The sequence below is a fragment of the Rhynchophorus ferrugineus genome, unplaced genomic scaffold, assembly GCF_030347505.1.
Source record: "Rhynchophorus ferrugineus isolate W39M unplaced genomic scaffold, kcgeb_rfMv2 rfM11, whole genome shotgun sequence".
Taxonomy (NCBI): Eukaryota; Metazoa; Arthropoda; class Insecta; order Coleoptera; family Curculionidae; genus Rhynchophorus; species Rhynchophorus ferrugineus.
In genome coordinates, this window is record NW_027472590.1 from 9,288,632 (window position 1) to 9,312,576 (window position 23,945).

Here is a 23,945-nt window from a genome sequence, read left to right on the forward strand (position 1 = left end):
TTACCACTACTTAAAAACATATCTAAAATTTTACCTCATAGGTGGTATGGAAAAGAGTTGAATGTAAATATAACCCATTCTAACTATTCTAGATGAAAAACTACTGTCGCTGTATAAAGCTCTTCTAGGAGTACACATAACATTATTTTTTGTGCCATTATTTTATTTATAAAATATTAATGATCAACCAAATGTCTAATTTGATGCGGCAACATTGCGACTTGCCGACGTCACATTTTGATGATGTTCATTGGTTGTTTTATTGGAAGGACTATATTATCAATATGTTATAGTTTTCCAAAAACAACTTTGTCTTTTAAACTAGAATATTATATATTTTTGTTTATATTCGATAATAAATAAATACACTGTTTTGTTATATTATTTTAATGGTAACTTGATGTTTTACTTTATACAAGAAATAGTGTTGATCAGTTTATGGCGTCGTTTATGACTTGAATCAGTGGATCGTAAACAACTTTACGGGCGTGTCTGCCCATCACGAAATCAATGTGATTGAAATTTGGCAAATCTACCTTCCTTATACCGTGTCTTGCCCTGGGATGCAAGTTTCTGTACAATATCCTGGCATCCTGAAAGAAGATCGCTATGGATTAGTCGAAACGAATGAGGTTAGGTATTATTTTATCATCACCGCTTCTGGCGTGGCCCAGTCCTGAGTACTATAAACGATGTAGGTAGGAACTTCTATTTTGGAAATGTCAAAAACCGGAGCTTTCCGGCTGCCGTACTTCTGGAGGTTGATTTTTGGTGCGTAGTTATATTTCCTAAAGTTTCCCAGAACCAGGTCGGCGGCGTGGTTTAGGATTTTGATCGAGGTACCCCCGGGTAGTTGTCGGAAGTATACAGGAACTATTTCCTGCGAATATGATTAAGTTAGAACTTGGACGAATGCGGGTTCTTCGTGAATCTTACGGCACCAAAGTCTGCTTTCGCTCCATAAAATAAATTATAGAATTGCATGCACACTCTCATTAGTGGAGGAGACTCCAAGCAGACTGGCGTTATCAGTCTTCCCAATTCCTTCGCTTCGGATACTATTCGCTGCAGCTTCAAATCCATCACAGTATCCTGAAAATAATAAAATTGGGTCCAATTAAACCGTTAATAATTTGTTTATGTGTAAACTGATGAAACTTATATCAACATTGAGCGCAGCAACCCTGAAAAAAAACTAAGAAAGAAAAAGTTTGCATTAAAAATGGAGGAAGAAATAATCTTAAGAGTAAAACTTAAAATTGTAGATGATTTTGAGCAACAAATTCAAATTTGTGTTGCTATAGAAATTAAGTGCTTATACATCTCTGATTAGGTCCCTAGGTTAGATTAGAAATGATTAAAAAGATTAGAAACAACACTGAACACTTTAAATATACTCCTGCAACTAGCATGTTATGTCTCACATCTAAGGAACCACGTGAATTTCGAAGAATGAGACCGATTCTTAAAGAAAATATCTAATATATCACAGTCATCAGGGCTATATGTATGCAGATGATGAAAATATTTCATCACTAAGGCAGGATTCAATATATTTAATCAAAATAAATTGATCATTAGTATTTTATGATAAACAAAATATCTGTTCACTAACATTGCAGAAGTGATTTTTTCAACTCAGAGTTCCCAAACTATGAGGTAGTTTAAAAGGTAGCCTTGTATAAAGGAAGCACTCATATATATGATAAATCTCACAATAAACTCTTCAGTCTGTTTCCAATAATCTCGTAGATGAAATGTTCGCAATAAAAGAAACACTAGACCTTGTAATCTCACTTAATAGCAATGTTAAAACTTGGCTTATGTGACTCGCGGCACTCCCTACAAACTATCGATAATGTACTTCCCTCACATCCGTTAATTGTGCATCATCGTACTCGTGTAAATCTCCAGTCACTAGAGCATAGTTGGGAACGAATTAGCTGATTACCTAGGCAAGGATGCGGTCTACAAGTTATAAGTACATTATTATTATAAGGCTATTTTCCCATTTATAAATCATAAAATTGATAAATCGTAGATTGATAGGGGGAAAGCTTTGATCCATTAAGAAATACTTCGGTTTCCTTACACATTCTTTAAGAAAGAAATGTTTGCAAATTATATTAAACAGTCTGCTCATTAGTCACTGCCAATATGCCCATTGCTTCTTAATGTATATCAACTGAGAGACCTCTGAGTATCAATTGTAAGAAACTAATAACAGCAGAAGTCATAGCTTGCCTGATTAATTGTAGGATGTACTGTTGCATCAAAATTTGCCGAAAATTATTTTATTTCCTTGCAAAAAATCTGTTTTTACCCTGTTCATAGCCTCATTTTAATATGAATGAAGGGTTTCATCCTCTTAGTTTTCATCAAAATTACTTGATCTATGTTGAGAGCTTCCCAAAAGGACTCTAAACTAATACTCTTAGTTATATCTTGTAATATATATCTTATATACATAACATGTCAATTGAAAAGTCTTCAGGTGAAATGAGTACCGAAGGCGGTGAATGCAGTAGACCTCCAAAAGTAGTTGTTACCGACAAAAACATTAAAACAATCAACAAAATGATTTTGAATGACCGTAAATTGAAATTGAATGAAATAGCAGACCCTCTAAAGAAATCTGAGAGTCATCCGTGTGGACTGAACACGATGAACCTGCTCCAAAGCGTGGGAAAACGCAACAGTCGGCTGGCAAGGTTATAGGATATGTATTTTGGGATGCGCATGGAATCATTTTCATTGACTACCGTGAAAAAGGAAGGACCATCAACAGCGACTATTACATAGCGTTATTGGGCCGTTTGAATGACGAAATCGCCGACATACGGCCGCATTTGAAGAAAAACAAAGTGCTTCTTCACCAAGACAAGGCACCGCGTCAAAAATCCATGAATTGAGCTTCGAATTGCTTCCTCATCCATTGTATTCTCCAGATCTGGTCCGCAGAGACTCTTTCCTCTTCTCAGATCTCAAAAGAATGCCCGCTGGGAAGAAATTTTCATCGAATGAAAAGGTGATGGCCGAAACTGAATATTGACTGATTAAATATAAATAAATTAAATATATATAAAAAAGTGATTTTGGCCAAAAAATGTGTATCACTATGGTAGGCCGGGGACTTCTCAATTGACCTGTTGTACTTTAAATATCTTCTTAAAATTAAGGATATAATAAAAGTGAAGATGCTAAAAGAACATGGCACTAAACTAGAAACGTTTAGGATCATTATATTTAGAATCAGTAAACAGATGAGGATTATTGAAAGGATCGAATTTGAATAGGATAAAGAATTATGGTTAAAAAGTTGACAAAGCTACAATGGCAAGTCAAGTCTTTAACACCTATCTCCTTACCAACTGATACATCCCAATTATTTACTATCACGAAATTACTGTTAAAACATTTTAAGTCATTAAAATTTACCAGTTGGACGAACCGTGTTAAATCTATACGTAAACAAAACAGAAATTACTCTCATTTATCATTATTATAAAATATGTATGTTTTTCAACAGTAAAATGTAAATATATAATTAATTTGAATGCATATTAGCAGGATACATAATAGTTAATTATCTATTTAATACTGGCGAATAAAAACGTTTTATGCAAAATATCTGCTATTATCATTAACATACAAGTCTATCAGAAAAATTAATAGTAATAGGGAACAAGAAAGTAGGTAATATACGATATACAAAAATTGATAAATATTCTAAAAATATATTTTTTTTAAATTCAAATTGAACGACCCAAAATTCGTTAAAAATATGTTGAACGAAGATATGAAAATACATTCTGCAAGCTAAGCATAACAGGTCAATTGAAAAGTCCCCGGCCTGACACATAGATGACGTTACTAGAATTAAATCCATTGCTTTTAGTTAGCCCTAATCCTAAAAAGATGAGTATATAAATTTGACAGCTGTCAGATCATTAGTTTGTGAATTATAGCATTTTGAGTGAAGCAACTGTTGTTATTGTGAAAAAAATGGTTAAGAACGAATTTTGCGTGTTGATGAAATATTGCTTTTTGAAAGGAAAAAATACAGTTGAAGCAAAAACTTGGCTTAATGCCGATTTTCTGGACACTGTCCCAGAAAAATCAACCATTAAGGATTGGTATGCTAAGTTTAGACGTGGTGAAATGAGCAACGAAGACGGTGAACGCAGTGGACACCCAAAAGAGGTTGTTACCGACACAAACATTAAAAAAATCCACAAAATGATTATCAATGACCACAAATTGAAATTGAATGAAATAGCAGACATTCTAATGATATCAACCGAACGTGTACATCATATCATTCACGAATATTTGGGTCTAAGAAAGCTCTGTGCAAAGTGGGTGCCGCACGAGCTCACTTTTGACCAAAAACAACGACGAGTTGATGATTCGTTGATGAGTAGTGTTTGAACATGATCAAGCATAATAAACCCGAGTTTTTGCGACGATATGTGACAATGGATGCATAAGATGAACACGCTCCAAAGCGTGGGAAAACGCAACAGTGGGCTGGCAAAGTTGTGGCGTCTGTATTTTGGGATGCGTATGGAATAATTTTCATTGACTACCTTGAAGAAGGAAGGACCATCAACAGCGACTATTACATAGCGTTATTGAATCATTTGAAGGACGAAATAACCGAAAAATGGCCGCATTTGAAGAAAAAGGAAGTGCTGCTTCACCGAGACAATGCATCGTGTTTCGAGTCACTGAAAACGACATCGAAAACGATGGCTGAAATACACGAATTGGTGTGCTTCAAAGTGCTTCCTCATCCACAGTATTCTCCATCGATCTGATCTCCGAAACTGATGCCTATTTTGAAGCAAAGGACAAATCGTACTAGAAAAATGGCATCAAAAAGTTGGAGGATCGCTATAATCAATGTATCATGCTTGAAGGGAACTATGTTGAATAAAAAAACTAAAAAATGCCAGTCAAATGTGTTTTACTATGGTAGAACGGGGTCATTTCAATTGAGCTGTTATATCTAAGGGCATTAATAAATATAATTTACCCTGAATTTGTATATTTTTTATCGACGCTGGTGAACTGAAATTAGTATTTCTAAAATGTGTAGTGCTAAAAATGCAGAATTGTCATTATTCTTAAAATATTTTTCAACAACCAAAATGCTGCATTCCTTGATTTTATTATCTTAAAATGCGAAATTCAAAACTTTGTGTAGACTATAAACGATAAGTAACAGCAACATATAGAAAGGTTATTTATTAATATTTCTTTCTACTACTTGTAAAAATATGTGTACAGCACAATGATATTTGAAGAATCATTTTTATTATAATTATTTAGAATACTATTTTTATAATACGTTGTTCAATGGGTTCATTTCCTTTATAGTAGATCAGACCTTCAGGTATTGAAAATTTCATGATTACGATCAATCTTATTTGAAAACGTTGAGGTTCGAACTGTATGTACAATATGAGTACTTTATTTATTCTAATATTTTCCGTTCAGAATAAGAATGACGTTAAAAGCGCATTAAAGTGGAATAAAATTATACTGAAACAATTTTGTAAATATAAAATCGGTTTTCTTCATTTGCAATTTTTGATTTCTTTTCACGAATTTAAAACTTTTAATGCACCTAGTATATATGTATTTTTTAAATCACCTGATATATTTGCATCAGTGGTATTAACAACGATTACAAGATAATTACTATATTATCTGGAATATGAAATGGTATTTTTTGCTTGTTCATATCTTAACCTGTCCGATATTGTTTAGCCATAATTGTCGCTAATAAGGTGATACATTATTCATTATTTGACGCAAATATGTGCTACATAATGTTCGATACATTTCTGTTTGACTGGGTTTAAATATAGCGCTGCTTATTGGGTTGACAAGAAATTAATTTTAGTTTTGCAGGGTCAATTAAGTACCACTGACTAGTAAACTAGCAACATTGTGGCTTGTCTTGAGTTTATTTTTAATTCGAGAGCAAAATGAAAAACAAGTTTCTAATTATATAAATTTGTATATATTTATATATTTATACTGTTTCAATATTTCTGTCGTTGTGAATTCTAATGCCATTTGTAATATAAAACTCAGTCAGCAATAAAATCATTTGGTAGCTATTTTAATATATCTAGCTTAAAGAATACATATAACAGGTCAATTGAAAAGTCCCCGGTCTACCATAGTAAAACAAATTTTTTTGGCAAAATGAGTTTTTTTTATTCAACGTAATTCCCTTCATGGGTGTTACACTGATTATAGCGACTCTCTAACTTTTCAATACTGTTTTTGTAGTGCGATTTGTTCTTTGCTTCAAAATAGGCCTCAGTTTTGTGGATCACCACTTCATTCGACGAAAATTTCGCCCCAGCGGGCAATCTTTCGAGATCTGAAAACAGGAAGTAGTTGCTGGGGGCCAGGTCTGGAGAATACGGTGGATAAAGAAGCAATTCGAAGCCCAGTTCATGGATCGTTTTCACTAACTTGCGAAACGATGTATTGTTTTGGTGAAGCACCACATTCTTCTTCTTCAAATGCGGACGTTTTTTCAGAGATTTCGTCCTTCAAACGGTCCAAAAACGATATGTTATAGTCGCTGTTGATGGTCCTTCCTTATTCAAGGAAGCCAATAAAAATTATTCCTTAAACCTTGCCAGCTGACTGTTGCGTTTACCCAGGCTTTGGAGCGAGTTCATCGTGTGCAGTTCACTCGGATGACTGTCGAGTGGACTTCGGAGTGAAATGATGCCATGATTTATCCATTATTGCATATCAACTCGGGCTTATTACGCTTGATCATCACATTGCTCCAAATTATCAATTCGTCGTTGTTTTTGGTTAAAAGTGAGCTCGCGCGGCACCCACTTTGCGCAGAGCTTCCTCATACCCAAATATTCGTGAATTATATAATGTGCACGTTCAGTTGATATCTTCAGAGTGTCTGCTATTTCACTCAATTTCAAATTACGGTCATTTGAAATCGTTTTTGTGGATTTTTTAAATGTTTTAGTCGGTAACAACCTCTTTTGGACGTCCACTGCGTTCACCGTCTTCGGTGCTCATATCATCACGTCTATATTTAGCATACCAATCCTTAATGGTTGATTTTCCTAGGGCAGTGTCCAGAAACTCGGCATCAATCCAAGCTCAACTATATTGTTTCACTTCAAAAAGCAATATTTTATCAACACGCGAAATTCTTTTTTATCCATTTTTTACAATATCAAAATTTGCTTCACTCAAAATGCTATAATTCAAAAACTAATGATCCGACAGCTGTCAAATTTATACACGCATCTTTTGAGGGTTATGGCTAACTAAAAAACATATGGATTTAATTCCAGTAGCGCCATCTAAGTGTCAGGCCAGGGACTTTTCAATTGACCTGTTATTTAATACATTATTACAATAAAACTTGGAAAAAACGCTTCAAACTTGCAAGTAACGAAATAAAATTTTAATCAAATTAGCACAACTTCAGCTGATAAATTACAATATCTGTGAGGAAAAAGAACTATAAAAAGCAAGTTATTAGCAATAAAAAATAATTAGTTTCTAGTAATAAACAATCCATTAATATTTAACGGCGTTTACTGGTACCTTAAGCAATAAATAAAAGCCATAATGTATGTTAAATTATAGACCATAAAGTGTAAGAAACTCTTAATTGTATTATCAGAAACAGTGTTAAATTGAAAATGACTTGATACAAAGTCGTAAACATAAATCGGTTGAATTTGATTTTGTGAAAATATAATAGAGTCTATAGAGTAACTATAGTTTGTACTAAAATAAAAGTAAAGAAATTATGGAGGACTCTTAGATTTGGATGTAAATTAGCTTTAACGGAGACTATTTGGCTTAAAATAATATGATATTGCGCTCTTACGTTTTGATGCACAAGTTGAAGGACGATTCAACACTGAAAGACAATTGGTCATCAAACACAGATTTTAAAGTAATTCTCTGTAAATGTTTGTAATTACACCAATTCTTTATGAAAATAAAAAAAAAACAGAAAGATTAGAAAAATATATAAATTGGCGATAAGAGAGCAACAGTGGCAACATAGCAAATAGTCTTCATTTATCACTTGTTCTAAATCCCTTAAAACTAGAGGGGCAGTGAAAAACAAATTCACAAAGTTATTGTGACAAAGCACAGTTGTTTCTGTATTAAGAATAGGAAAAAAAAGCGTAATTACTAGAGGTGCGTTGTAAGAATACAGATAAGAGCGATTACTGCGCGCGCTGTTGCCGAACTGACCTATACATCTCGAAGCGAAGGAAAGGCGCTAAAAGACGATCTTCCTCAAAGAAATTAATTTGGAAAGCTCGCCTATTACTGTGTGATATTGAAGCAAAATAAACGGCGAATAAGAATATAGCACGGACGAAGGAGACAGAAGAAAACCAACTGCTGGAAGGGAGAGTGCGTTTGGAAAGACTAATACGGAAGGCAAGTTAGGCGTTCTTATTAACACAGTCAAATTTTTGAATGCCCGAGCACACGATTTGGGGGAAATGGGGGAGGAATCTCGAAAACATAGGAAGAAGCTGAACAAGGCCAGGGAAGGAAGTCAACGTAAAGATCAATCAAGGGGGAACAAATAGTGGGTGTAAGAAAAAGAATGAGGCATAATAGGAAACAGAAGAAATATAACTGTTTATTTGGATGAAGAGAGAAGATGCAATTTAATTATTCATTGAAGAATTTCGCATTCCTTGAAAAGAAGATGGAAAATGAAGTCGAATTGAATACTGATTACTAAATAATTGCTCTCTTGTTTAGGCCAAGATTGTATTAATGGGAAAAACTGAAAAAAACACGGAAATATACTTGGATCGGAGGAAGATAAGAAGAGGAATGGAGGGAGATATTAAGAAATTAGTCAATGAGGCATTACAAATAAAAATGGAAAAAGCTCAAAAAATTAAAGAAAGAAAGAAATTCAACAGTGTAAAGTGGGATAGAAGATAAAATACCATAGATAGGAAAGATGGACGGAATGTCGAGGATGGTATATATAGAGAGCATACAAGTAGTGAGGAGTAAAGAAAAGGAACATGAGGAAGAATTTGAAAAAAAAATAGTTATATATATATATATTAACAATAACCGAAGTGAAAAAAGAAAATTCAAAAAAATGAGTAATGCGATATTTTGTTTATTTATAGTGGAATTGTTATATAAAAGAGCATCGTCAATAAAAGCATCGAAATAGAAATACAAGAAATAGAGTAATTATTGCAATTATTAAAAATTATGACACAAAATTACAAACTTACATCAACCTTATATTTTGATGACTCTTAAAGAAAGGTACAAGAACACTTACCACTATCCAATTTCCGTAGGGTGCGAATACTTTATAGGGTGATATCATGTTGCCTAGGGTATAAGCTGGACACAGTAGGACGAACATTTTAACGATGCGTCTGGATTCTTTTGGAAATTCACTTCCATACATCAGTGCGAACGAGGTCCCCAGCGAGTGACCGATGTAAATAATCTGACTGTCAGCTCCGGTATGAGATAAAATTGTTTGAAAAATTGCCGGAATATCGATCAATGCTACTTGATCCATACTAAAACAAAAACAAGCGACTAAAATCCATTTACCAATATTTATAACAGGTCAATTGAAAAGTCCCCGCCCTACCATAGTAAAACACTTTTTTTGGCAAAATTCGTTTTTTTAATTTAACATAATTCCATTCAAGCGAGCATTCTTTTGAGACCTGAGAACAGGAAATCGCTGGGGGCCAGATCTAGAGAATACGGTGGATGAGTAAGTAAATTGAATCCCAATTTATGGATTTTTGCCACCGTTTTCACTAACTTGTGACACGGTGCTTTTTCTTGGTTAAGCAGCACTTTCTTTTTCTTCAAATGCGGCGGTTTTTCGGCGATTTAGTCCTTCAAACGGTCACATAACGCTATGTAATAGTCGCCGTTGATGGTCCTTCGTTTTTCAAGGTAGTCAATGAAAATTATTCCATGCACATCCCAAAATACAGACGCCATAACCTTGCCAGTCGACCGTTGCGATTTCCCTTCAAAAAGCAATATTTTAAAATAATAACAAAAGTTGCTTCACTTAAAATGCTATAATTCACAAACTAATGATCCGACAGCTGTCAAATTGATACACGTATCTTTTGAAGGTTAGGGCTAACTAAAAAACAAATAGATTTAATTCTAGTAGCGCCATCTGTGTGTGAGGGCGGGGACTATTCAATTGACCTGTTATTATTTAGTCAGCGAACTTATACTGCAGCAATATGTTTGCTGAAAATCCTCGATTGATGTCGTCTATAACAGAAATAATTTAATAGAATTTCACAGTAAAAACTTCAGAGAAGTCTGATTAATTAGACTAATGATTCTACCTATATGAATATAATTTTTAAAACATGTGAAATCTTCAACAATTGTTATATTTTATCTACGTACTGCTATTTTATCTAATGCACTGCTAAAATCACAGGTAAACATATCAAAAAATTAGTTACAAGCAATGATACCAACATAATTGATAAGGAACCTTCATATCATTACAACAAATTTACGAATAGGTGGTTAAATAAATGATCATGAATTTCCGCAAGCAAACAACGTTAAATATCTGGGAATGCATTTTTATCGACGTTTGACCTGGAAAAAGATATAGTGACAAAACGCAAACAACTTGGGCATAAACTAAACCAAATGTATTGGCTGATCGGGCGTAAATCTAAATTATCATTAGATAACAAGGTTTTGCTGTTTAAGTTAATATTTATGGTATTGAACAGAGGTTCCAGAAAACAGTGTTGTGAGTCATCGTCGATTATATTATTACGTCTCCAACAAACTGATTCAGCGCGATATACGCTTAGAACCTATAACGAGTGTAACTTGAAGTGATAGTGCAAAGTACTCTGAAAGTCTATTAGTAATGCATTCGCCAAGAAGTTAAATATGCGCGATGACAGTGTAGTGCATAGGCTCAAACGCAAACTACCATACGAACTGATTAAGAGTCACATAGAGCGTCTAAGTATAGAGATTAATAGACAGTATTAATAGACACATAGAATGAGATTTATTAATCTCGAATAAGTTATAATAGTCTTTAGAATAAGTTAGGATAGACTTTAAAATAACAATCGCATATAGAATAAGATTTAGATTATAAGTTGTACAGCAGAGCACTTACTGAAGTGATCTTCTACGTGTCAGGATGGTTATATTATATAACGAAAATCATATAATAATGCTTATTGCCCACAGGCAGATGGTTGTTCGATCGAAGTTCTAAGATTTATTAACAAAACAAAGTTATAGAATGAATATAATACACGAACACTTGAGAAGATTCGAACTAAAGTCGCGAAAAACAATATTAATGTTAAGACGAGGACTTTTCAGCTGATTTGTAATATATAACCGAAAAATTGGTAATTTTACCCACAGTGCTATAATATACAATAACATACTTTGTTGTTATATATTCATTATAGAGTTAACATTATTTCTTTTCGATAATTTTTGTTTTATAATATGACGAATAATATCACGTTTCGTATCTTTTTGCAGAAATCGACCTTAATAGCAATTTTAATTGGCCCAATTAACAATGATTTGAATAATTGTTTTCCGGTTATTACTGTTTATTTACGCTGCTTTTGAATTTACTATAATTTGAAGTCAGATAAAATGCACTGACTGCATACAAAAAAAAATTGCGGCTGAAGAAATCTGACTCTGAACGGCGAAATCTACATGATTCTTAACTTAAAAGTGTGTTTCATATCCATGGTTGTTTACCAAAAAAAAAAAAAACTAGTTACATAAGACTGTTCAACTAGTGTAAAACTAGTTTCGAATTAAGCACCAATTTATATCAGGACGTTGAATATCGTGATATGGTAGTTACATTTAATTATACACAATAATACAAATGAAAAGATATTATCCGGTCAAAACTGGTATAATATCATTAAATCTTGTTTATTAGAAGAACATGATGTCTTTATGTGTTAAACGTCAAGGATATCTGGACAGTATATCAAGTGTATTGTTATAAGTATTAACCTTGTCACTTCTTACCTGGTATCCCAAAATGCTTGATCTCTAACCGTCAAATTGACATGACCTTCTGAATAAAACGTTCCTCTGTAATTCCCCAACCATACGTCATAGCCAGCTTCCCAAAGGACAAAAGCTAAAATTCATTCAAAGTCATATTATAATATGTTATTTTACAGACAATAGATGTACAACTCATTCTGCGTCAGACTCATTTCATGATACTAATGATGAAATTAAAATGAATATATGTCTATTCAAAATAAAAGTGTCATCACGTTAAGACGTTTAATGTATTGTCTGCCGCAATTTGTAAACTCGTTTTAAAATCGAAAATTTTTCCTTCTCTGCCAGCAAAATTCGTTAAAGAAGCAAGTATTTTTGCTGTTTTTAGAAGTTGCTGTTGTACCGAATATTAGTATGGAGATGGTCACCGAAATATATCACAAAATTGGAAAATTTTGGATGAACAATCTTGGATTCACCGAAAACAAACCGTCCTCATACGCTGCGAGTGACTGATCAAGATCGCCATGATGTTAGCTCTATCAGAGATCAAATATATCAAATGTATAAAAACTGTGAGTCATTGCTTCAATATGAACATAATCTGATACAATCATGTCAGAGGAAACTGTTTGTCTAAAAATATTCAGAGAGAGCTTAGAGCTATGCAACTCTTTGAGGTATTTAGTACATTTTCTTATATACCATTGGATAATATAGGATTTAAATCGTGTAAAGATAACCCACGTTGAGGTTTAATGGATCTTCCAGACATTGTTTTTAAAAACATATAATAAAATCAAGGAAGACTTACTATTTCCATTTGTATACTCAAGTGAGATTCTTGTCGAGATTATAATAACAATACTGTTAAGTGAATACTATTTGATGGGAAAAGGTAAACGTTGGAATAACAATTGATTTGGTTTTATTATTCATAACATTTATTAATAATTGATTTCAAATATATTGTTCTTTATGGAAACAGGAATAGTTAACAATAACTTCAGTTTAAATGAACTTGATCACACCCATTGAAGAAGAAGAACTTGACCAATAATGGAATCATGAACGAATGTTAGATGGATTGGAAATTAACAGCTTACTTATTCACTTGAAATTCACTTTTTGACTATGGGATTACGATTCAATGGTAACAATTACAAGACAAGCTGATGAGAGGGGAAAGAACTAATGTCAGTATATAATTAATATACGATAACTGTAGGAAATATTATTCTAGCCATTCATTACTGAAAATATAAGACCAGCTTGAATAGTCATTGCCTTTTTTAATTTCTCATGTAGTATTAAGTCACATATTAATATTCTACTGAGATATTTTGAGTAAGTTGGGCTGTTTAGTTTGTGTTTGACAGAAATTGAAACCATTAAACCTGTCGAATTTAAAAAAAAAATACCAAACCATCATCGAAAGCAAGGACCGGCTTGATAAATCCTACGTTGGCTAAGCACCATCAATTTGAATGCCTAAGAAATAATGAGATATTGTCGATAAAATGCATCAAGTGATATTGGACACTTGGAGATTGACACAAGATGGCTGAAGCTTCAGGCATCGCAACTGAGATCAAATTTTATGTTACATGAAAAATCTATCTACGCAATGGTTTTACTCGACCATTAGCGCCACCAAGTAACCTATTTAAAGTAGTGTTTGGAGATATTCAGCACCAATATCAATGAGATTTTGGACTGTTTCAAGGCATGGATAAAAGGAGTTATTCAATCAAGAAAATGCACCGGTACACACATACCAAAACACCATGGAAAAATCCATACATTGGGCGACGAATTTCTGTCCCATCTAATATATCCTCTAGATTTAGCTCCGTGCGATTAATTTCCTGTTGCCAAACCTAAAGGAATTAGTGGGCAGTAAGATATTTATGTCAGATGAAGAGGTCATCACTGAAGCAAACATACATTTTGATCCCGAGATAACCTGTAATTTGGATGGAATGAAAAAAATTGCTCGTGTAATTGCATTGAATTAAAAAGAGATTACCAAAAGATAGTATCATCCATTCAACAAGTAACTGCCTTAACAAAGTACCCTCATCATCAAGTGACTTCAGTAGATTATACCCACAAAAAGTTAAGGACGCTACTTTACGATAATTAGAGTTAACAGTAGAAGAAGACAAAAGCAAATTCCATGTCCACCTAAGTGGAAAATGATTATAATAACAGGGCTATAAATTAATTTTAAATGATTTAGAAATTGATGTTACTCTATATGAAATTGCATTAGGTACATTTATAACCAACTTAAAGTTGAAGCCTCACTGACACTTTTCAATCTTTAGTTGGTGTCATTACCGAGTAAATTGCGTTAGTGGGATGCTTACATTTTTACTTTAACTTGAATAAAAAGGCAGCTATAGCTCATCCAATGCTTTGTGAAACCTATGGCAACTATGTTTTATCGATTTCAATATGTGAATACTGATATTGAAGATTCATTTTGATAGCGAAGACAAAGAATGGAATACGAACAAAGGCACAAAATTGTTATTCTTCAACTCGACAGCAGACAACGCTCGACCATTTGTTCCAAAACCGGTGAAAATACACTTGAAAACCTTTACATTAGAAGTGTTATCCCACCCGCAATATTCTCCAGACCTTGCTCATTTTGATGACTATATTTTTCGACATACTATTCTTGTCTCCTTTTGAGCAATGCTTCATTCTTTATGAAGGTGCCAAAAAATGGGACAATTTGTGGATAGCCTCAAAAGATATGTACCTTACAAGATAGTATCCATAAAGTGCCTGGAAGCCGGGAAAAAGTAGCGACTATCGATGGACAATACTTTGGAAAAGTACATTGACTGATTTTTGACAAAAAACTTGAAATTAAAAGAATTCTTTAAAACTAATTTATATGCCTAATATAAAATCTTGCATATATCAATTACGGTAGTTAACTCAAACTATTTAAAGGAAATGAAAACTACTCGATTCAGCTTCCAACCCAGAAACTACAAGAAACCGAATTGTGAAGTATTCACGATCATAACACTATATATTTATTTTTACGATCTAAAAAAACAAGTTGAATTTTATTAAAAAAAGCCACATTTTCTCGAAATCAATACAAAACTAGTACATCTTTATAAAACAAAACATAATATCGGTAATTCCTTGTAAGTAAGTGGATGTTCTAATATTAGAATTAACAAAATATGAACTGTGTATTTTCAAATGAAAGTCAGTTTAGCAAACAGAAAAGATATCTAGATATTTAACCATTACATAACACGGATTAAAAACGAAACCAACTTTAAGCATCACTTGACCGTAATTACCTAGAGAGTCTTTTTGCAAAGCTAGGAAATTATTACAAGTGGCCACCAGGCCGTGTTGCAGATACACCGGGTGTTTCTTGGCCTTCGGATTCCTGTGTCCGTCGTTGGGTATCCGGAAGACGGTGAGGATGTATCCATCGGGAGTGACGACCCTGTGGGTTTGGACGGGATAGCCCAGGAGGTGAATGATTTCTGGCTGAAATAAGGGAAACAAATCGTATTCAATAAATGTATATCAGATATCAACTAATTCAAACCAAGTATAGTTCACATTATCGAAATATTTGCATTTACAAACTTGATTTAAACAATAAACGTTTTGGATAAAATAATATGGAGATCTGACATATACATAATATATTTTCATTAATAAGATACTGAGCCACCATTTCCTTTTAAAATAGCTATAATTATTCGAGGAATGTCTAAATATTTGTCCCATTCTTGTAGCATCTCCCAACTGCTGCCAAGTAGTCGGAGAAGGAACCTACACCTCACTCCCTGTTCTGAAACTTCCCATAATGGTTCAATTATTTTGAGGTCAGGCAATTGTGCTAACTAGAAAAGTTGTTTGATGATATTCTGATCATTCCAAAACCTAGGTCCAATTTTTCTGTCAATATTTATGACCACATTATCATTTTAAAATGTAATAAAAACTTCATCATTGAGGATATGGAGTTATACATTCGCAATAATCCGGCCAATAACGTGAATAAAATAACCTGAATACCACGATGTTGACTCCCAAATCACCTCTATACGTGAATGTAGGAATCAGACACTTTGGATCATAGGCTTTTGGGGTTAAATACGGCCGATTGAAGGATACAATGTCAATGATAATTTCTAGGACCATACCACGTTCTTCCAATTGGCTTATCGAGGATTTGTGATCGTTATACCACTTCTTTTTCTCAGATTTTCCACCAATTTTAGCATTGTGCAGCTTTCGTCTTACTGTTTTTGTCACTGTTCTCACTTTTGCCGAGATAGTTTTATATTGTCTTTCCACATGCCTTTTTAATATTCATCGATTTCTGTCAGTTATGCTTGAGTTATTCCAGTATTCTTTTCATCGATGTAGTTTTATCACGTTTTGTATAGTGTCATGACGTTATAGAGTCACTGTTATATATGTACAAACTGAGCTATACATATGCATTATTTATGCAAAAAGCATAATATGTTCTCTGTTGTATGGGGTTTATATTTCAGAGCAATAAATTTTTTTAGTTAGAAAGAGAGTGGAAAGAAAAAGAGTAGAAAAATTATCCGCAATTTTAATCTGGCTTAGTTGAGGTATATACAATTTTTGTTGCGTGTGAAGCTAACTGAAAATTCTCAGTAACCTGAATATCATTAAATTATTTTAATATTGGTTTTATGCACTTATATTATTTTAAATTAAATTAAAGTGTTGGCTTATAGATGCACGTCTATTTTATTACTTGTAACTCAAAAATTACCTTAAAGTTCGTAACCTGAAAAAATTGTATGATTATTAATAAAAGAAACTGCAGTGTTTAGATTGTTCAGCTTTTATACCTATATTCTTGATGGTCTTCAATAATTTGAAGGTTTTGTAAACTATTTCTTGGATTATTAGGCACTCTATTGGTAGTATCCTTTTATAAGTGACCTGTGCACTTCACACACTTTTTTAATGTATTTTATACCTCCTAAGAATCGGCCTAATAGCTAGTTTGATCTATACTAGGTTCTTAATTAATACAGTTTAATTATTCAGCACTTCTATATATTCTCGGGAATGAAGCGGAAATTTAAAGAAACCATAGTAGCAAAATATATATTTCATAATAATGTCCCTCAATATAAAGACGCTACAGTGGTTCACTAGAAAACTAGAGAACAAGATATCTTTTTACAGAAGCTATTACTTTTAAGTGTAATGTAATTTGTTTTTCATTTCAAACCATTAATTTTAGCAAGGTTTCTTTTAAGAAATCATCAGGCGAATTTTTTGAACATTTTTTTTGTCAACCCAGCATTTTTCTTTTGTTTTTTTTTAACAATTACTGTCTGGATTTATTATCTTATTAGTTTGGAAATAATGCAGAACCAAAATTAGTTCCTTATTCTGAAAAATTCATGTTAATAGCTTCTTACCTAAATTCATTCTAGATACCAAACTCTTCCATCATGTTTGTACCATTATTTTTGAAGGTACATATTCATCACCAACTTATTTTTCATCCCTTATATTTGTTTCCATAGCTTCTAAAATTATGGATTTAAATAAAGCGAATATTCAAAATAACCCGTTCTTAAAAATTCACTCACTCAACACATCAACATTAAGCAGCTTTTAAACTAAGAACGCAGTAAAAGATGTGAATGAAATTATGGTTATGGTATTAATAAAATATTAATATGACTTTGAATTCTTGATTTTGCGTTAACGAATAAACTTTTACTTTGATGTTACTGTTCCTACTTAATTTTAATGCCTTATATAAAAATTCTAATAGAAATATTATTAAAGTTAGGGATATTAGAGTTTAAAAGATGTTTATAATACAGTGAACTGAAACACTGAAAATTAGAAGAGGAATAAAATTGAGAACATCTTCATCCAAGGTCATCTGTTATTTTACCAACATCATATCAGTACTGTAAATTTAAAATTGTAAATAAGTAAAAATAATCACGTCAAATTTCTTCAACATTAACAGAGTGAGACTTCAAGTTCGAGGTACGTCATTTTAAACATATATAGACACTGGTTATTGATTATTTTTATCTCCTAGAAAAAACAATATTTATGTTAAAGAAACATATCATATTTTTTCGTGTATACAATAGTATCAATGAATCATATATGTTGTAAACTGTTAGGTGGTTAAAAGTATTTTGATAGTTTTTTACTTGGAATTTTAAAATTTGGAAATATTGTTAAGACATATATCAATCGAAATATTTTCCAGCATTTTCTAGAACTTATCTCCATATTTCTGGTAACACGACATATTTCAAAATCATGTACTAGCCAAGCTATGCTGCATCGACCTGCACAAGTGATGTCTGGTGAGACAGAATCGGATAAGAGCTGCAATGACAAGAAGATGAGTATGTGACTGTTCGTCGCTATTGCTATTCTTTATTTACAACAATGCCTTCAATGGACTAACCCACGACTTTCTGCGCTTGCCATTGTCACAGTAGATAATTTTCATGGTCAATCACAGTATACCACAGAAAACTTTTATTTTTAGCCCGATAAGTAAAGAATTCGCTGAAATGTCTAGAAATGGCATTTTCAATCAATTCTTGAGATAATGATTTCCTTCTCTTCGTACTGATTTGGCCTCCCAGGACGTCCTTTTCTAAAAGTTTCTAAAAGTACTAGTTGGGATAGGCAACAGATGACTTGGGATGACAAATGAAACATTAAAAATAATGAATGTCGAAAATACAATGTCGTTCCATGAATGAATGCTAAATGATGTAGGGAGATATCAAAACTATTGAATTTAATACTTAGTTTAGGTCTCGTTTTGCATTTTCAACACTAGATATTGCTAATAAAAATTATTCGAGCACCTAATACCATAATACCCTAATAATTTAGGTTACGAAATCAGTTTTTACTATTTTCTGTCTTACATCTCTTCGCTTATATGATGTCACATCTTAAGATGGTAATTTTTAGATTGTCTAAAGCAATTCTGCGTATAAAATGACCTTTGATGGGTTTAATAAAAAAATTGTGTTTTGTTTGACATATTATTTAAAAACTCGTCGTCAATATTCATTTTCTCTACAAAAAGTAACACATTTCACATAATAAAAAGGTTCATATAGCCAGTTTTATAATAACTACAATTAATAACATTGTACTAACGGAAAGAAGCACCATATAATAAAATACTCAGCAAAAAATGTTAATACAAACATTATTGTCTTAATTAATTATAAAACACAAAATACAAGACATAATATCCTTTAAAAAAATACAAGTTTTTCAGTCGGTAATCATAAAATCAATTTCCAGTAGACATTATATTAATATCATCAATAATTCCTGAAAAATACGTATGTTTTCCCGGACGATACATCGTCTCCAACCGATTATATTATTGTATCGATTCCTCCATCAATTTTTCAGGGAAACTAAATATTTTAAGCTATTTTCTGGATTTTAAATTGGAGATAATAATTTTCTCTTGTATTCGTATCGCATGCATCATTTATTTTACTTTATTAGCGAGATAGATGCTATTGGTGATATAGCCTGGCGCTCTTTCGTTAAATAATTGACAAGTATCGCTTGTAGCACATATCGTGAATAAATTATTTATAACCAAAGGCTAGAATTGTTCTTAATACATTAATAACTTGGGGTTTTTCTATTAAATTAGCTATTATAGCGATGTACTAACGATGATAATTGATTATTTTATATTTATAACCGAGCGGATTTTATTAATAAATATTAATAAATTTTGTAGTATGAATATCAATATTACTTCAATTAGCCTACAACAAACAATCATGTTTTTATATAACTTATTCTGTAATAACTGTATAATGTTGAAGGCTTCTTTCTGTAAACTCAATGTCTATATGTTTTATATATACCAGGTGTGATAGAAACAGGGCTATTCGAAAATAAAAACTACCTTTTCAATAAAATGGTATGTAAGGTATGTATAAAAGAATTGCCATCCCAAAAACTGTTCGTCCTTGAAGCAAAACTAATTTCTAACTTCTTGTACTCCTCTGCAAACCTATATTCCGTTGATGCGAAAAATTGATCATCAAACGGGACAAGGTCTGGAGAGTACGGCGGGTGCGGTAACTGTTCCATCTAAACGCTTTCAACGCTTCCTTGACTGGTTTTGCTTTATGAGACGGCACGTGCTGGAAAATCACTTACCATGTCTTCGGGTCCATCATTTGTTGTCACTATTAACTATTTCACCAGATTTCAGTAGTTCGTTACACACCTTACCACTCTGGCCTCACCAAACACAAAGCATTGTCTTACGACCAAAAAGATTTCGCCTTGAAGTCCATCAGCCGGCTTGGCCATAACCATTATTTTTTGCACTTAAGTTTTTCAAAATAAATCCACTTTTATTTGCTCGCCAATATTCGATACAGAAATGACTTCAATATTCAATGATTTCAATTTCTCATTCAATTGAAATGGTACCCATCTTCTCATGTTTTGGATTGTCCCCATTGCTCGTAATCGATGACTAATCGTTTCTTTGGCCACATTTAACGCTTCTGCCAATTGTTTTTGAATTTGGGTTTGGTCTTCATCCCATAACTCTTGCAAATTCGCATCTTCAATCTTTTCTACCAGCAAACGAAGACTTTAAGCATGTTTTCAGGCACGAAACTTGACATTTTCTCAAAGAAGTATAAATCTATAATGGTATAAATCAATTTATCTCATCATCGTTCTAGTTTCTCATATTCTTTTTACCTCTCTTGCGTTCTTCATATGCTGTAAGTGTCACAACCTTCCTAGTAGAAGAGTAGCCACTATATTGTAAATTAAATACCTTAAATCATGTTAGTCCTTTCCGATTTCCTTCTTGCCCATCGTTATTATATCCCTGATTATTCCATATGATGAGATGAATGAGATATATCATTGCTTATATATTCCTTTGCCTTTGTATACGGTTGTAGACGATGTATCGTCCGTTAAAAACATACGTATTTTACATGAATTATTGATGATATTAATATAATGACCACTGGAAATTGATTTTTTATACTTATCATTACCTATTCCCTTATTATCATATTCTATCTGTTTAAGATTTTCAGTAAGTATTCTGGCCTATTAAATGTTATTATCATATCATCTATAAACTCTCCTACCTACATTTCTATTTTTCCGTATTTTTATATACTATATGTTCCTAGTTTTTGTAATTGTCATTAATTTATTAGTTCATCCATTAATATTATTAACATTATTAACATTGATATTATTAATATTATTAGCATTCCACTTCTGCCTTTTTTTAGTCCTGCCCTGAAGGTTTTTTATTTAAGATTGTCTGCAATAACGACATTGATGTTCATCCCGCATATTTCTTTATTTATTCTTACAATTTGACTACTTACACCTCCTTGTTCTAATATAATCCATAGTGTTTCTCTTTCTACTCTGACAAATTTATCCAAATCAATATAGCTATTGTTTTTTTGCAATTGTACTTTTTCCACTATTTGTTCTATACTAAACATATGCTCTGTAATTCTATTAGCGACTTTTCTACTGCTAATTTTAGACATTTTTTTATAATTTGCTGGTGTATTTTTATGGCCTCCTACATTATTACAAAATTTTTTGAAAATATTTCTCATATAAGAATATAGATATTCCTAATGAGTTGGGCAAAAGGTAGTTTCGATTTTTCTTCTGGTAAAACCATATTTATTCTACACTAGAACTTCTGGGAGTTCCTTGCAAAAAACTATCCTATGAAGCCAACTTTCTATAATTAAGAGCGTTTTGCAGAGACCGAAATAATTGGTGGTCGGACGGATCGAGGTCTGGATAATACGGTGTATGCATTAAAACTTTCCATGCAATTTCTCTCAATATTTACCGAACCACCGAAGATATATTATGAAATTCAGCCTAGATTATTCGGCTATGATGTTTTTGATTATCTGAATGGTGAACGGGTGAGACGGGTAAGTCTGTTTTAAACTTCAGTGTCGCTTTGTATCGTCGTTCAACCAGACGCCTCTTCTTTCCCCCAAATAAAGTAATATTTTCAAATAAATTAGTGGTTTTTGTTTTCTAAGCCCTTCGTATATTATAACTGACGTTATCGGGCAATGTCGTAATGGAAGGCAAATCCGCTAATTCTATTTTCTTTCCATATCGATCAAATTTTCCATTAATTCTGGTCATTTTTCCTCTGCTTCAGTCGCATTAGCTATTTGGTCAACTTTGAAGAGTTCATAATGAAAACTTCCTTTCTAATTTTACCAATTATTTGGCATCAATAAGGGTTCTGCGACCGTTCGTCAAATTTCTATAGGCCTTGGAAACGATATTTCTTGAACATTATTTTCGAAAATGAGCAACTTTTCACTAAATATCCACTGAATATTTCACTTTTAGTTGATGTCTGCCTCAGTGGATTTAATTGCTCGATATTTCGTTGATATTTTCACGATTAACCTGCAGGACAAGGTTGCGAAACAAGAGACAAGAAAACAAATAAATCATTTCTGACACTCTCATTCACTTAAGAACTAAATGAAGCCTGTGCTGTATGGTTCAATTTTCTCAAGTAAAATGACGATGATGACGTTCAGGAAGTTCGATAACTCAAGATTATCCAGATTATTACCTTATAAATATGTTAAAACTCGGCTATTAACTCATAAGTATTACTACGGGTAGTATATATTATTATATACTCAACTGTATATTTTGAGGTATAATGTAACTCATGTATTATTAGTCATTTAAAGTAAATTTACCATCTTTATAGCTTATGTATTATTATTATGTATTATACCTAAGCACTAAAAACTATAAATACTGCATTAGAAGTTCAGTTAAACTGTAGTTTAGTAATCATTTATGTGATTTTGGTATAGAGAATATCTTTAATTTGCAGTTGTTTTGAATATTTATATATGTGGTAAGTGAACTGACTCATATTTAATAAATGTAAGTAATGTAACATAAGAAAGCTTTATATAATATGTACTAATTAAATTTTTTTTAAATAATTATTAAAATATTTCAGAATACTTAAATAATATTATATATCAAATATCGATTTATTTATCACATTTTTAAGCAAATAATCAATTTACAACTAATATTAGAATCATTAAAAATGGGAAAAATATTTTGATTATAATTTAATAAAATTAATTATTTTTAAAAGAGATTATATGCGATACAAAGCAAACTGAATGTTTTAAGTGAACGTTTATGTTAAAATTGAAAAGTAACCAAAGAGAAAAACGAAAGAAAATTGAACTTACTGCAATATATTCAGCACCCAAATCGTACCAACATTTCGAATTATTCTTGATCGTATAATAATCGTCGTACGTCGGACACACATTGTTTCTTTCACCGGTAGCTTCCCCGCGTACCCGCAACACCGGGATAAGCAAGAAGAGGAACAGTACCACCCTTACCGTGCTCGCAACGAATCGCAACATGTTCTGCGACGACTGTACGTACCATTTAATTGGGTAAATGGTTCATATTGACTCTTGGAACCAGCAGTCGGCGGTGTCGGTTCTTGTAAAGGCCTTGACTGTTGCAATAAATTTGTCCCGTGTGATAAAAATTGTTGGTAGCCTACGACTGCCCGAGTTCGACCATTCGAACCACCGCAGAGTGGTATTCCAGAATATTTTAGTCACTGTTTAAGATGGAATAATGGAAACTGGTATCTAAAATACACGTCGATTAGTAACAGGATATTAGCAGTAGGTTTATTTGATTATATTGAGTAACAAATCTTGTCACTGAATACGTTAACATTTGAT

The 23,945-nt window shown here is 32.6% G+C and overlaps 1 protein-coding gene across 2 annotated transcripts; it reads right to left on the reverse strand.

Moving 5' to 3' along the window:
* Positions 1–371: 371 nt before the first annotated feature.
* LOC143205266 (lipase lipl-1) lies at positions 372–23,945 on the reverse strand. Of its 2 annotated transcripts, none has more exons than XM_076418452.1 (7): positions 23,430–23,945; positions 15,426–15,621; positions 12,106–12,220; positions 9,350–9,599; positions 937–1,092; positions 656–880; positions 372–593 (listed from the first exon to the last, which is right to left on the reverse strand). In XM_076418452.1, exons 1-7 carry the CDS (start codon positions 23,610–23,612, stop codon positions 432–434), a joined length of 1,287 nt encoding a protein of 428 aa, XP_076274567.1. In that variant the 5' UTR covers positions 23,613–23,945; the 3' UTR covers positions 372–431. The 2 variants fall into 2 exon arrangements, with proteins under 2 accessions (XP_076274567.1, XP_076274568.1); XM_076418453.1 differs by having other exon boundaries at positions 23,635–23,775.